Source organism: Neoarius graeffei, chromosome 2 (assembly GCF_027579695.1).
Source record: "Neoarius graeffei isolate fNeoGra1 chromosome 2, fNeoGra1.pri, whole genome shotgun sequence".
NCBI classification, from domain to species: Eukaryota; Metazoa; Chordata; class Actinopteri; order Siluriformes; family Ariidae; genus Neoarius; species Neoarius graeffei.
Window position 1 is genome coordinate 101315403 of NC_083570.1, and position 15509 is coordinate 101330911.

General features: G+C 41.5%; 1 protein-coding gene across 5 annotated transcripts in view; it reads left to right on the forward strand.

The window, feature by feature from the left end:
- The window catches only part of LOC132882072 (probable C-mannosyltransferase DPY19L4), a 91148-nt gene extending 75902 nt beyond the window's left edge, over window positions 1-15246 (forward strand). For 4 of the 5 annotated variants that reach the window (XM_060915296.1, XM_060915298.1, XM_060915297.1 and 1 more), the window contains 10 exons: window positions 150-251; window positions 7271-7344; window positions 7442-7600; window positions 8526-8669; window positions 9253-9373; window positions 11326-11382; window positions 11531-11613; window positions 12081-12213; window positions 12942-13100; window positions 13846-15246. In XM_060915296.1, the coding sequence (XP_060771279.1) occupies window positions 150-251; window positions 7271-7344; window positions 7442-7600; window positions 8526-8669; window positions 9253-9373; window positions 11326-11382; window positions 11531-11613; window positions 12081-12213; window positions 12942-13100; window positions 13846-14010 (1197 nt within the window). In that variant the 3' untranslated portion in view covers window positions 14011-15246. The remainder of the gene's footprint in view (window positions 1-149; window positions 252-7270; window positions 7345-7441; window positions 7601-8525; window positions 8670-9252; window positions 9374-11325; window positions 11383-11530; window positions 11614-12080; window positions 12214-12941; window positions 13101-13845) is intronic. The other variant, XM_060915299.1, reaches the window with a different exon arrangement.
- Window positions 15247-15509: the final 263 nt, after the last annotated feature.

Here is a 15509-nt window from a genome sequence, read left to right on the forward strand (position 1 = left end):
TAGTCCAGAAAATACGGTACGTTATTCGGCTCCATGTCAAATTCGTCGTTGACGATAGTCAGTAGTATGGCTAAAGGGATTTAGAGGATTCTTTGGTTTGTACGTTGTTTATTGATTATGTGAATTATTTTTTATTTTATTTTTTAAAGCAAAAAATGAAGATGGGCCCGCTGGTGGCGAGACTGATGAAGATCGTGCTGCACCTGTACTTGGTTTTCACCGCGAGCATCACCTTCAACTACCTGATAAAGGTCAGACACAGCAGCAGAAACCAGCAGATTCTGTTACACAAGAAGTGATGCAGTGGATGTTGAGTCTGTGGGTGTGTTCTAAATCAGGGGTTCTCAACCTTTTCTACTTTAAGGCCCACTTATTCATACTTGTAATGGGTCGGGGCCCAATAAAAAAAGATCCCCAATTATTTTGGCTCATCTATTCTATTAGAATCTAATAATCTAGTGTAAAGTGGATTAATGGGATGCGGCATCACTCCCTGTTACAGGTGAGAGTTCAGGAATTAAATAAATGCGATTAAAAACAACTGGTTTTAAGTGTAGGTATTTACAGTAAAACTGTATAGATGTCCCAGAAGCCAAACCATGCATGCAGGGCATTCTCAGTCAAAAGGGATTAATGATCCAAAAGTGGAGTCTGGTCCATTAACACAAGAACTTATTGCCATGTTTGTGTACAGCAAACAAGCAAGTTATTAAAACCAAGAAGTAGATCTAGAAACCACTCAATGGGATTAGATCCTTACATGCTAACAAAGAAGGACTTTTCCTATGAGTTGAAAAATTATCCGTCCGTTGAGTTCCCCAACATCTCAAACTACGCTACCGTTCAAAAGTTTGGGGTCACCCAGACAAGTTTGTGTTTTCCATGAAAAGTCACACTTTTATTTACCACCATAAGTTGTAAAATGAATAGAAAATCTAGTCAAGACATTTTTCTGGCCATTTTGAGCATTTAATCGACCCCACAAATGTGATGCTCCAGAAACTCAATCTGCTCAAAGGAAGGTCAGTTTTATAGCTTCTCTAAAGAGCTCAACTGTTTTCAGCTGTGCTAACATGATTGTACAAGGGTTTTCTAATCATCCATTAGCCTTCTGAGGCAATGAGCAAACACATTGTACCATTAGAACACTGGAGTGAGAGTTGCTGGAAATGGGCCTCTATACACCTATGGAGATATTGCACCAAAAACCAGACATTTGCAGCTAGAATAGTCATTTACCACATTAGCAATGTATAGAGTGGATTTCTGATTAGTTTAAAGTGATCTTCATTGAAAAGAACAGTGCTTTTCTTTCAAAAATAAGGACATTTCAAAGTGACCCCAAACTTTTGAACGGTAGTGTACCTGGTGCTGCAGACATCATTCAACACGGGGACACAGATGAAAACCTGGAAGAGCATGGAGGAGTAAAATTTTTTATTTGTGGCTGGGTTAAAGATCTGGGGATCAGGGCACTACAAGATAAATCCTGTATCGTTTATTCCCGAGTAAGGAGGAATTTCTGGTTTTTTGTACGCGTCTTTGAGACGGTTGCTTGGACACTACAAGTTTTAGTATCGGGTGTAAACAAACCACAGCCGCTCGATTCTCAATCCTCCCTGCTCTTCTCTTCAAAGATCCACAGAAACCCCTTTAAAGACCTGGGTATTTTGTGTATTGTATACGTGTTAGTTTACAATATGATGCCCACGATCAAACGGTAAACAAAAACACATCTGACAACTTAAGCATCTCCTGAACTTCAAAACATCACAAAATAACGGAAAATGGTGAGAAAAGTCATTTGTGAATCCAAATAAAATAAATCAGAGGAATTTACAAACCTTTCATGAAGTGATCACTGCAAACTCGAGCGTTCTTCGACTCCACTCCCTTTGAAGTTCAAGAGCCACCTTTCTCATCAAAGGTAAAATCCTTTGCTCTGTCACCCTTTTTTTTTTTTTTTAATCACTTCACAGGAAACCCAGAAGAAACTTTTTTATCAGTTTCACGGTTTCTTTGATTCGAGCAGCCCAAAACAACACAAGTGTAGGGCATTTGAACGCCTAGCAAGGTGCCTCAGAGATAGTAACGCTTTGTGAACAGTGAACTCGGCTGACCACCACTTCATGTCTTGCATATCTAATGACGCAGATGTGATGTCGGATGCAACCAGGGCTTTGAACCGGAATTTTTTTCCTATTGGTTCGTTCCGAACAGAAACGGAATTTTAACGTTTCCGGTTTTGGGTTCCACCATTAAATAGACGTTCCCGAACCGGTTAGAACAAAAAAATTTCGTTCCCGGAACGGTTAATTACGTTCCCTGTCAGCTATTTAACAAATGGCTATAAAATTATGTGTCTGTCTCATCCAGCTTAAGCCAAATGTAGGCTAATTCTATTACAACCTTCATTAAATAAGACAAGAAATAATTCAAAACAATTATTATTTCAAATGTTGGCGATTTGGATTCTCAGTATGTCTTCCCATCTACACAAACAGAAAAAGTGCCAAAAATGAAAGAGAATTCGTTTAGTGTGTTACCAAAGGCTAGTCAGGCCCTATAGAGGGCTACCGCATGACGTCACCGCACCGCGAGATTTTGTTAGGCGCCATATTGGAAGTACACATCTATGCAAGTACATACATTCATAAACTACAGCTGAAATGTAGCCAGGGCCGGTTCTGCCCTAATCTGGACCCGGGTGCAACATCGCGCACCCCCCAAAAAAACAACAAAAAAAAAAACAGTCTAAATCAGGACAACCATCACATAACTATAACTATAAACATTTTATATCAACTATTTTAACTAAATGGGCTATAATAAATAAGCCTGCAGGCAGCCACGGCGGGCTGCCTCAGAAAAGGAACCATTCAATGACACAACTGAAAGCCTGCAGCCACGGCGGGCTGCCTCAGAAAAGTAACCATTTGTCCTACCTTAAAACTCGTTTTGCATTTTCTGCCTCCTTTTTTGTATTTTCGACCCTCCGTTTATTTTCTTTCCTTTTCTGAAAACCCGATTTGTGTCCAGACATTTTGTTCTGCTACCAACGAACTAACTCGTCAGGTCTCGTCTCTCGAGCCCGCGATGATTCCCGTGGGAGGGGCAACAACTGATACATTTTTACAAACAGCCAATAGGGAGGCTGCATCGTTCAGGCTCTTCTTTGCTCAGACACTCAGTAATGCACTTCTCACTAGTAGTCCACCTTCCCGCTCTCTCCATTCAATCAGCGAACGTCACACAGGAAGTGAACCCCAGCGGGTCATAGAAACTTGCGCAGGAGAAGAATGACTATTTGTAGGCTACAGAAACTTTGAGGAACGAAATAAAAACCGGTATTAACCGGTTACCATTATTTTTAATAAGCGTTTCTGTTCCGGAACATAAAAAATAATAAAGTTTCTGGTTTCGTTTCTGTTCCATGTGAAATAGAAAAAGTTCCCGGTTTTCGTTTTCGTTCCTTGAACCGGTTCAAAGCCCTGGATGCAACCCAGCAATTGTACCCGACTAAAAATTAGTTTCAATTTTGAAAAAAAATTCAAAGCCCAGTGGTTGAGAAACACTGTTCTAAACAACTAAAACCAAGTGAAGCAACTCCAAACACACTGTCTTCAGTTTCATGAAAAAGACTTCCTTAAAGCGGTACATATTTCTGATACATGTTGCCAAGTCTGCTGCTGTGAGTTTTCTCAGTCCACGGGTTATGAGAACACAATATACACAGCAGCTTGTTTGTTAGTGCTGGTGATGGGACAGTGCAATTAGCCATCAATGATTTTCAACATGCAATCAGTGCTAATTACGCAAGTAACAATTCACCCAGTTCATGATTTCATTCGTTTCATGATACTGGGTTCATGATTTAGATTTTCCCCAGTGTGTGTGTGGTTTTTTTTTTTTTTTTAAGATTAAATCAAAATTTTATAAAAAAAAAAAAATGCATAATTAATTTTTTTATTTATCAACTTCAATATTCTTTTTTTGTTTTTAAAAAACAAAAAACTTTTGTTTCATTTTCCTGAATAACCAATAGTACTTATTTACCCACATTTGTAAAGGTTGTTGAACTAAAATATAATAACCTATTAACTAAAAATATTCCTTTTATTAAAAATGACCATTAATAACAAATAGGCCTTTTCTTTTATGAACGTTTGTACTTCCTCCATTTGCTTCCCTTTTCTTTAGTTTCAGTAAATCTATTTGTACAGTCACACAACACCTCTTTCCCATTTCAGATCTGTTTTGTGAGTTTTTTTTGCCACATTAGAGCTGTGTTACTTCCACCTAAGTCGAAGTCACATGCATTCCCGCTATTTAACAGTTATTCCACGAAATCGAGTTGTGCATGAGCTGATAGCCGAGTTGGCTATAATCCACGTACGACGAGATTGAGTGGAATAACTGCTTTATTCTATCCACATTCACTGGATTTTGAGAAACAGAGCATTTTTATTTTATTTTTTTTTTTGTTGCAAATTCGATAAATAATCTTTATACAAAATGTCTAACAAAATAATTTCTGCTTAGACTGTAGACAAACCGGTGAAATGACAGCAGCAATTTGTGAAAAATGCTGTAATAATAATTCTTGAAAAATTAAAAAAGATACGTTCTTACCATCAAATACTTTCATTCCATATTTTGTTGCTTTTTTTTGTATTTTTGGGGGTTTTGTTTTGGAGTTGAGTTTTTATTTTGTCCTCGGTGGGTTCAGCAACACGCGCCGCCATTTTGTTTTTTTCTACTCACGGTATATGAGCTGATATCCTAGTAGTAGAGTAGCCAATCAGAGCGCAATTGCTCATATACAGTGAATGTGGATAGAATAATGTACGTTATAAATTTTTTTTCCACTGATTCAAATCATCATAAATTTGTATTGTGTTTAATTGTTGATCAATTGTTACATGTCTAGTGCCGATGTTTTAAAGGCAATAATATCAGCCATTTTGGATGGAGAACTAGTCATCACTTTTTATACAGCTTGTGAAATTACCCATATAATTTTCATTTTATTTTAATTGCATTTATTGATGCATAGTAAAGACAGCAGCTTAGAAATGCCTTATCTTGCATTTATTTTTATTCAGAATAATAGTTGTAATAATTATAATAATAGTTAAAATAATTATAGTTAATAGTGTTGTGAGTCAGTGTATCAGCTCCCTCGATCTCATAGCTGTTCCTTATTGATAAAAATATCTGTAAAAAAATCTTTGACAATACATTTCAATACAAGCTGTGATTTTGAAATCGGTGTCTATAAGGTTTAAAATTTGATTTCTGAGATGCTTCAGTGGTCAATCTGGCAACCCTTTCAAACAGGAAAGAAATTTGGTGAAAGAACTATTTATGGAAATTGTATCTTAACATGTGAATGTAAATTGCATGGGTTACTTGTCAATATAATGATGCGTTTTGCAGTAGGAGGCACGCTTTAAGAGCTTGAAATCAGTGTATAGAGGCTTTGCGTTGTCACATGACCCCACAGCAACGGTAACTATTGGGGCTTTTCCACTACCAACGCGGCTGAGTTGGGCTGAGCCGTGCGGTGCTGAGTCGAGCTGAGCGGGGCTGTTGGGGTTGCATTTCGACTACAACCGCGCTGAACCGTGCTGGCTGGAAGTGGGTGGACACATTGGGTGGAGTTAGCGAAAGTGGGTGGACGTCACGTGATGTCGTTAAGCGGTGCAAACAGTGACATCAGTGACCTTTTAAGCGGTAGTCTCACGACCCGGATAGTAAACAATAAACATGGAGGACATCTTCCATCTTCTAGTTTTCTGATCATCATCATCATCTTTGTCGTAATTCTTCCGGGTTTATGGTGTTTACAGATCCCAGCATGCTCGCGGGGCGTGTGTGGGCATGTGAGGACACTCCTCCTCACCAATCGGTGCACAGGGGAGTGTCTCCTCACGCCCCTAGCCCCACTCGGCTCGGTTGGGCTCAGTTCAGCCCCACTCCAAAACCGTGCGAGTTTTGGGTGCTGAGTAAGGCTGAAGTGAGCTCAGTCATGCTGCTCTGAGGTAGTCGAAACGTGAGCCATGTTGGGCTGAAGTGAGCTGAAAAAGGGTAGTGGAAAAGGCCCATAAGCCGCCATGACAGGGGTCGCGCTTGTAGTGCTTCATTCAGACGAGTTAGTTGTTATTGATCGGTATGGGAAGGTTTTGCTGCGTTTTTGGATGTGCAAATCATTCAGAATGAAACAAAGACAAAAGATTACCAAAAGTAATTCATCATCGGGGTAAAAAAAAATAAAAAATACTAGAGAGATTTCTAAATGTAGAAGGGAAAAATGGCTCGCAAACGTACAAAATGCAGCGAGGTGCTCATGAGCTTGAGCACCTCGATGCACTTTGTCTCTTGCTCATGTTCACTTCACTGTATAAGAGAGCACCTCACTGCAGTTCTGAAATTTATTTATTTTTTTTATTCCTACTTTCATGGAAATGTAATATCGATGAGCATACCATCAGGTTTTTGACCCCCTACATTCGACACCGAGTCTTGCTGAATGTTTGTGAGCCGTTTTCCCTTCTACGTTTAGAAATGTCTCTAGTCCCCCCCCCCCCCCGATGATGAATTACTTTTGGTAAACTAAAAAATCTGATGTCTGTTTCGTTCAGAACAATTTTTGCATCCAAAAATGCAGCAAAACCTTCCCATACTGATCAGTAACAAATAACTCTGCTGAATGAAGCACTACAAGGGTGTCCCCTGTCATGGCGGCGTACCGTAGTTACCATTGCTATGGGGGTTACATGATGGTGCAAAGCCTCTGTCGGGTTTAAAATGTTGAAAAGTTTTGGGGAGGATTTATTAGCATGCCTAGCAACCCTGTGGGGGGGGGGAAGCCAACCATTTCAAACAAGTTGCCGGTTATGAAAGATGCAGAGAGACATATTAGCTCTTGGTTTGGTTTATTTAAGATGAAAGATGGAGAAGGTGATGGTGTGATTTGAGTTTTTCTTTGAGTGCGTTCATGCTAATGCTTCTACAAATTATAAGTAGTCATGAAAATGAAACCAACACTCTGTTCAGTGGTGTAAGTACGAGTAGCCATATTGTATTTGGATTAATCACAGACATAGAGTGGCATCACAACAAAAGACTTGGTAGTAAAGACGTCTGTTTGGCCCTTTTTAAAAAAATATATATATATTTTTTAAAATTTATTTTTGCTTGACATATATACCAGCATAAAAATGTATTCTTTTCAAAGAAATAATTTACTTCTGATTTCCTTTTCCAGAGAATCTTTCCAGTCAATCAGAGTGACTTCATACTGAAATTCCTGGAGGTCAGGTTCGGACTGAACTCGACAACGTGAGTGCAAAGCTCCAGACTTTCTTATTTCTTAAGTAATTCGTGCTTTATTGTAATTAGGAAGGTGATTCTGCTTGCTGTGCGTGTTTATTTTTAGAGAGTTTATACCGAACTTGCTGCTGTGTGACAGTGGTTTCCAAGCTCCAGGACAGGACTTCTTCCTGCGTCTCACACACGCCTCTGTCCTGCCTTTTTATTTGCTCGTGCTGCTCGTCTGCGTGCTCTCAATCATGCAGACCATCTACAGAAGACTCAGGTCTACTCAACGCATTAAATTCACACACCCTCGGATATTAAACACATGATTAATCTGGCATAAAACATCAACGCACTCCGTGCACTCTACAGAGAGGTATACAGGAGTGTATTCTATAAAACGTATGACATCTTGTTCCTTAGGAAGTAAATAAAAACAACCCTGATTTGGCCTGGATCACACTAACCTGTCACCGTTTGCGTTCTGATAATAACAAACAGTCTGTCATGTTTTATTCCTTACTTAGTTTGCATGTGTAGTGTAACATGTTTTGTATATGGACAAACTGAGCCAGTATACACTACCGTTCAAAAGTTTGGGGTCACCCAGACAATTTAGTGTTTTCCATGAAAAGTCACACTTTTATTTACCACCATAAGTTGTAAAATGAATAGAAAATATAGCCAAGACATTTTTCTGGCCATTTTGAGCATTTAATCGACCCCACAAATGTGATGCTCCAGAAACTCAATCTGCTCAAAGGAAGGTCAGTTTTATAGCTTCTCTAAAGAGCTCAACTGTTTTCAGCTGTGCTAACATGATTGTACAAGGGTTTTCTAATCATCCATTAGCCTTCTGAGGCAATGAGCAAACACATTGTACCATTAGAACACTGGAGTGAGAGTTGCTGGAAATGGGCCTCTATACACCTATGGAGATATTGCACCAAAAACCACACATTTGCAGCTAGAATAGTCATTTACCACATTAGCAATGTATAGAGTGGATTTCTGATTAGTTTAAAGTGATCTTCATTGAAAAGAACAGTGCTTTTCTTTCAAAAATAAGGACATTTCAAAGTGACCCCAAACTTTTGAACGGTAGTGTATATATATTTTATTAGAGTTTATGCACAATAAAATTGCACCACATTGTTGTGAATGAAGTTTGTGAACATGTACTGCTGTGGTGTGTGTGTGTGAAGTGGTGAGCGTGCGATGGGCAGCGTGCAGATGGAGGACGGGCGGATTGGAGAGCGGCCAGAGGTGATCTACCACGTGTTCCACACATTGCTGTTTGGAGCTCTTGCCATGCTGTTTCAGGGGTATTTACACATCGCTATTGCTATGCAAGTATTTAATACCAAATAGTTACCTGAGCTTCTCCCTTTCCTGTTACTGAACGTATCTGGGCCAGTCACATGTATGGTACGTTCACAACCGTAATAGATTCCATGGAAAAATCCTGCAGAGCCATGTTCCTGAATGGTGGACTATCATTTATCAGTTTTTCATGGCTCTCGTCATAATTTTCTCAGTCAAGCAGCAAGTTGAAATCGCAGCCAATCCATGATTACACCAGCACAGTGACTGAACATCTGTTTATCGCTCAGTATACCCTGCAAAAAGGCTGCAAAAAAACCCACTGGGAAATTTGTGCATTAACCTGGAGATAAACACATGAGGTAAAAATTGAGGCATAGGCATTCGAGAAAACAAAGTGGAATACAAGTGCATTGGTTGGAGTTTAATTATTAATTAATAGTGAGAACAGGTGCATTTTAATTTGGTCATAATGTACAGTACAGAGAGTTTTTCAACCCAAAGATAGAATTCACCTCACTGACCTATAACAAACTCTGAATACGAGTGTTGCTTTAAATTTGCTTGCTCGTCTCTGTGTTTGATCATTTTGCTTCTTCCTCACTGCAGGATGAAGTATCTCTGGACCCCATACGTGTGCATGTTCACTGCGTTTGGGGTGTGTTCACCAGAGCTCTGGATGACTGTGTTTAGATGGCTTAGACTAAAGTCTGTCCATCCTGTAGTGCTGGTGAGTGGATGGATGGTTGTGAGGGTGGAAGGTGGGTAAATATAGGTGGTTAGGTGCATGGTTGGAAGAATGGGTGGAAGGGTGGTGGTCGGGGTGATGGGTGATGGTTGGGTAGATGCACAGATTGGTGGAGGGCTGAATTGATAGGTGCCTGGATAGATAGTTGGCTGATTGAATAAGTGGAATGATGGGGTATCGGTTAGATACATGGTTTGAGAAGTTGAATCCATGGTTGCGTGGGTCATTAGATAGATGTGGGGATTGCAGGATGGATGTGGGGATTGCTGGGAGGATTGCAGGATGGATGTGGGGATTGCTAGATGGATTGCTGGATGGATGTGGGGATTGCTGGATGGATGTGGGGATTGTTGGATGCATTGCTGGATAGCTGTGGGGATTGTTGGATGGATTGATTGATGGATGGATGCGAGGTTGGCGGGAGGGACGGACGGACGGACGCGAGGTTGGCGGGATGGACGCGAGGATTGTTTGTTGGTTGGATGGATGGACGGACGCGAGGATTGTTTGTTGGATGGATGGATGTGAGGATGGATGGATGGATGTGAGGATGGATGCAAGGTTGGCGGGAGGGACGGACGGATGCGAGGTTGGCGGGAGGGACGGACGGATGCGAGGTTGGCGGGAGGGACGGACGGATGCGAGGTTGGCGGGAGGGACGGACGGATGCGAGGTTGGCGGGAGGGACGGACGGATGCGAGGTTGGCGGGAGGGACGGACGGATGCGAGGTTGGCGGGAGGGACGGACGGATGCGAGGTTGGCGGGAGGGACGGACGGATGCGAGGTTGGCGGGAGGGACGGACGGATGCGAGGTTGGCGGGAGGGACGGACGGATGCGAGGTTGGCGGGAGGGACGGACGGATGCGAGGTTGGCGGGAGGGACGGACGGATGCGAGGTTGGCGGGAGGGACGGACGGATGCGAGGTTGGCGGGAGGGACGGACGGATGCGAGGTTGGCGGGAGGGACGGACGGATGCGAGGTTGGCGGGAGGGACGGACGGATGCGAGGTTGGACGGAGGGACGGACGGATGCGAGGTTGGACGGAGGGACGGACGGATGCGAGGTTGGACGGAGGGACGGACGGATGCGAGGTTGGACGGACGGACGGACGGATGCGAGGTTGGACGGACGGACGGACGGATGCGAGGTTGGACGGACGGACGGACGGATGCGAGGTTGGACGGACGGACAGACGGATGCGAGGATTGTTTGTTGGTTGGTTGGATGGACGGATGCGAGGATTGTTTGTTGGATGGATGGATGGACGGATGCAAGGATTGTTTGTTGGATGGATGGATGGATGGATGGATGGACGGATGCGAGGATTGTTTGTTGGATGGATGGACGGATGCGAGGATTGTTTGTTGGATGGATGGACGGATGCGAGGATTGTTTGTTGGATGGATGGATGGATGTGAGGATGGATGGATGGATGTGAGGATGGATGGATGGATGGATGTGAGGATGGATGGATGGATGGATGTGAGGATGGATGGATGGATGGATGGATGGATGGATGGATGGATGGATGGATGGATGTGAGGATGGATGGATGTGAGGATTGTTTGTTGGTTGGATGGATGGATGGATGTGAGGATTGTTGGTTGGATGGATGGGATGTGAGGATGGTTGGTTGGATGGATGGATGTGAGGATTGTTGGATGGAAGGTGGATAAATATAGGTGGTTAGGTGCATGGTTGGAAGGATGGGTAGAGTTTTGGATGGGTGGAAGGGTGTTGGTTGCGGGGATGGGTGGGATAGATGGGATCGATAGATGGATGGGTAAATGGATGAATAGAAGTTTTGGGTGGGTGGATATATGGGTGAAGGGATGAGGTTGGTGGTTATCTGGATAATTCTGTATGGATGAGATTTGGAACGGGGTTTGATTGATGGATGGAGCTGATGATAAATTCTCCATTTTCCATTAGGCACTAATCCTGAGCACTGCAGTACCGACCATCATTGGTTTCAGCTTATGGAGAGAGGTGAGTTTGTTTCTTATTGACCTGCACTAAATGTGGAGTTACAATACATCCAGATGGATGAATCTACTTTATTGATCCCTGCTGGATAGGAACATGAGTAAAACTTCAGTTTTGTATAAAACTCCTTTATTTTTTTTCTTCCTCGCAGTACTTCCCACGTGTGCTGTCAGAGCTTACAGAAGTACAGGAGTTTTATGATCCTGATACAGTGGAGCTAATGAACTGGATTAGGTCAGTGTTAATAACCACTTATCCTCTTTCTTTCTTTCTTTCTTTCTTACTTATTTATTTATTTTTAAATAGCTCCTCTTCTTGTGCAAGTGTGTGTGAGAAAACTCTGAAAGGGGAATATGTCGGGTCAATTGACTATCAAGACTTGGAAGGATGACTGAGACTTGAAGAACTGCATTATACCACCCTGTGGTTGATTTTCCTGTCCCAGTTGTGTTTCATTCCTGATTGGAATAGATCAGAGGCTGTTGATTAATTTTCTATCACAGCAGCTCTGAAAGTAGTACAGATGCAAAGTTTATATAAATGACCTCATTCTGGAAAGTTGTTTCTTCAAAAAACATTTGTTTGGTGGATGCTCCATGTGCATAGACTTTGAACATATGTGATTGGTGATGTTTCCTCAAAGAAAACGTCACCACAATTCATTATAAATGAATATAGTGATCACGTGCTCTCTCTCTCAGGAGTCAGGCTCCGCTCTCGGCTGTGTTTGCAGCGAGTCCTGCGCTGTCAGGAACTGTGAAGGTGTGCACGGGCTGGCCGGTCACCAGCCTCCCACTCTACGCAGACCTCAGCCTGCTGCAGAGGACCGAGAGTGTAAGTGCACCCCTCTCTCTCTCTTGCTGGGCTCATTTTTCTCCTGTCAACTTTCCATCTGCTGTCTCAGGTGTCATTTTAACGAGTCTTCGCTTGAATGTCATATGGGCTAGATTTCATGGAGCATTTCTTTGTAGGAAAGCTCACCTCTTGTCTGACTTTGTGAATAAAAGTCAGGGTGAAGAGTTGTGCATGCGCACACAGAGTTGTAAAGCACCGCCAGATGTGAGGGCTGTTTTTAGATCAGCGCCTGATTGCCTGAACGTGCACAACCGAAACTACACAGACTGAAATACACAGAATTATGAGGGAGATTATCACAAAATGTCTTAACATGGAAATTATATTAGTGGTTCTCTTAGCATACACTTTTCTTTGTGGAAAAATATGTTGTGATTTTGTCTCTGTCAGTAACAGCTGGTGAGGGACATGAGTCAGCTTTATATCAAAAATTATGATTCACATTTAGCTTGAGAGAGGGCGAAAGAGGGTGTGGGTCGAATAGTTTGTATGTAGTGATGGCATTTCCTTTGGCTGATGCCATTTTGGGAAGGTTGATCTTATCAATAGTTTTCTAGCAGCTGAATTGTTGATCAGCTCTGATTGGCTAAAGGTTAGGCATCAAAACTTTTTAACAAGCTGAATGTTGATAAACACTTTGAAAAGTTTGCCCAATTTTTTTTTTTGGTCCTTGTGTGTTAAGTATGTGGTGTTACGATTTGTTACAGACATATCAGGTTTATGCCATGAGGTCTGCTGAGGACGTCTATAAGCTGCTGACAGCTCAGAAGTCAAGTTACGTCATCGTCGAAGAGGACCTGTGTAACGAGATGAGTCCTGTCAGAGGCTGCAGGATCAAAGACCTGCTCGACTATGCAAATGGCCATGTGGGTTAAATGAGACACATGCACCGCTTCCTTAATGCGACCTTCTACTATACATGTGTACATATTGAATAATTAATTGCTTAACATGGTGGCTCAAAAAAGGCATCTAGATTTTATGAATATGCAAATTACTACTACTACTAATAATAATAATATTATTGGTATATAGTGTATATATATATTTTTTTGTAATTATATATTTATATAGATATTTATGAAGTGTATATATGGAATGTGGTATATATTTAATTTTGTAATTAAATATTTATATGGATATTTATGAAGTATATGTATGTATGTGTATGTATATGTACATATATATGGTATGTAGTATATATTTATTTTTGTAATTATATATTTATATAGATATTCATGAAGTGTATATATGGTATATATTTTTATAGGTGTATTAATGTAGTTTGGATTTCGGGGTAGTTAAAAAGGGGTGGGAAATTAAAAAAAGTATTGTACTTCTTCCCACTCCTTTTTCAAACAATGTGCGGTGTATTGTAAAGTCTTAGCTCTTTGTTATTTTATTTATTCTTTTTTTTGTCACTTTCTCATTTTCTTTCTTTTGTATGTACAAATAGTTACATACATTTTTATACATGTTCGAAAATAAATTCAGTCATTCATTAATAATAATAATAATCAAACAATTTTGGGTGACGGAGTTGTTGTCTTGGAAGCCTTTCTTCCAAATCCTTAAAATGTTTTTGTTGTGTTTTTCCTTGTTCTTCACTAGGTGGTGTATGACAAAGGGGAAATGTACACTTTCTCCAAACATGGGCGATTCTGTCACGAGATCAAAATGAACTACTCTCCATACACCAACTACTTCACGCGAGTGTTCTGGAACCGCTCGTACCATGTCTACAAAGTCAACTCTGTCATCTCCTTTCAATACTGACACCTGCTTTCATCAATTCTGATCAATACAGTCAACTCCGTCACCACCTCCCCCAATACTGATGAATGAAGAGTCAACTCCGTCACCACCTCCCCCCACTACTGATGAATGAAGAGTCAACTCTGTCACCACCTCCCCCCAATACTGATGAATGCAGAGTCAACTCAGTCACCACCTCCCCCCAGTACTGATGAATGCAGAGTCAACTCAGTCACCACCTCCCCCCAGTACTGATGAATGCAGAGTCAATTCCGTCACCACCTCTCTCAATACTAATGAATACGGCATCAATTCCTTCACCACCTCTCTCAATACTAATGAACACGCCGTCAATTCTGTCACCACCTCCCTCAGTACTAATGAATATGACGTCAGTTCCATCACCACCTCCCTAATACTGATGAATACATTCAAGTCCGTCACCACCTCTCCCAATGCTGATGAATGCAGAGTCAACTCCGTCACCACCTTCCAAAACCGACAGCTACCAAATCAGTTCAGTCGTCCTCTCAAAATACCAATGACTATGGAGTTAACTTTATGGAAGTCCACACAGTCAACTCAGTCACCCTTTTCAATACTGATAGATCCCAAGTCAAGCCTTTTACTGAATTCCAACACCAGTGTCTAGAGTTAATTCCATCATGCCCTTCCAATATTTATGCCTCTTTTTTTCCCCCCCCCCCTCCTTTTTTCGACCCTCACTCCTCAACTAGCTCTGTGTTACTGATTATCTGAAATCCAGTACAGTGGGAGTAGAAATCCTCCGAGGTATTGGAGAATGGATTTTAAAATGTTTCACATTGCAGTTATGCACAACAACGTTTAGTACTGTTTTGTGTGTGTGTGTGTGTCACAGATCTGTTCAGGTGTCCAGTTACAGGACCTGTTCAGTATCTGTAGTTCTGCCTCTGAGCTTTTTTGTTGTGAATGCACAGCCCTGTGGTGGCCGTGTTTTTGAAAGCTGCTGTCCGGCTATGAAAAGACCTTCCAGAAAGGCTGCCACTGGTGGGTGTTGGGGCTGTGGTCTGAGAGGGAATCATGGGTAGTGCAGGCTGGCTCTGTGACTGCCGAAAGTGGAATTTGCATTCTCTTCTCTTTTCTTGTTTAAACACTGTATCATGTCTCATGTATAACTGAGAAAAAGAGAGCAGGAAATTGCTGAGCTATTGTTATGGCTAATAACATGGTCAAACTGTTGAAAACACCCACACATTAAACCAGAGACTACTTCCAGGTTTATTTTCTTGTCTTTTTCTGCTGTGCAACTTTTGTTTTGTGACCATGCAGACTTTTTTTTTTTTTTTTTCCCCTGCTAACTGATAAATTACAAGTGCAACTAACTTTTATTTGCATCATAGCTTCAGGTGAAGAGCCGTCCTTCTGAGAAGCTCTCAAACAATCTTGTGTATGAAACTTGCTTAAAGGAAGTCTAATGGCACTTCTGTCAATGCTGATAAACCTTTAAAAATAGGTAGGCAACTCAATGGTTAAGGCTC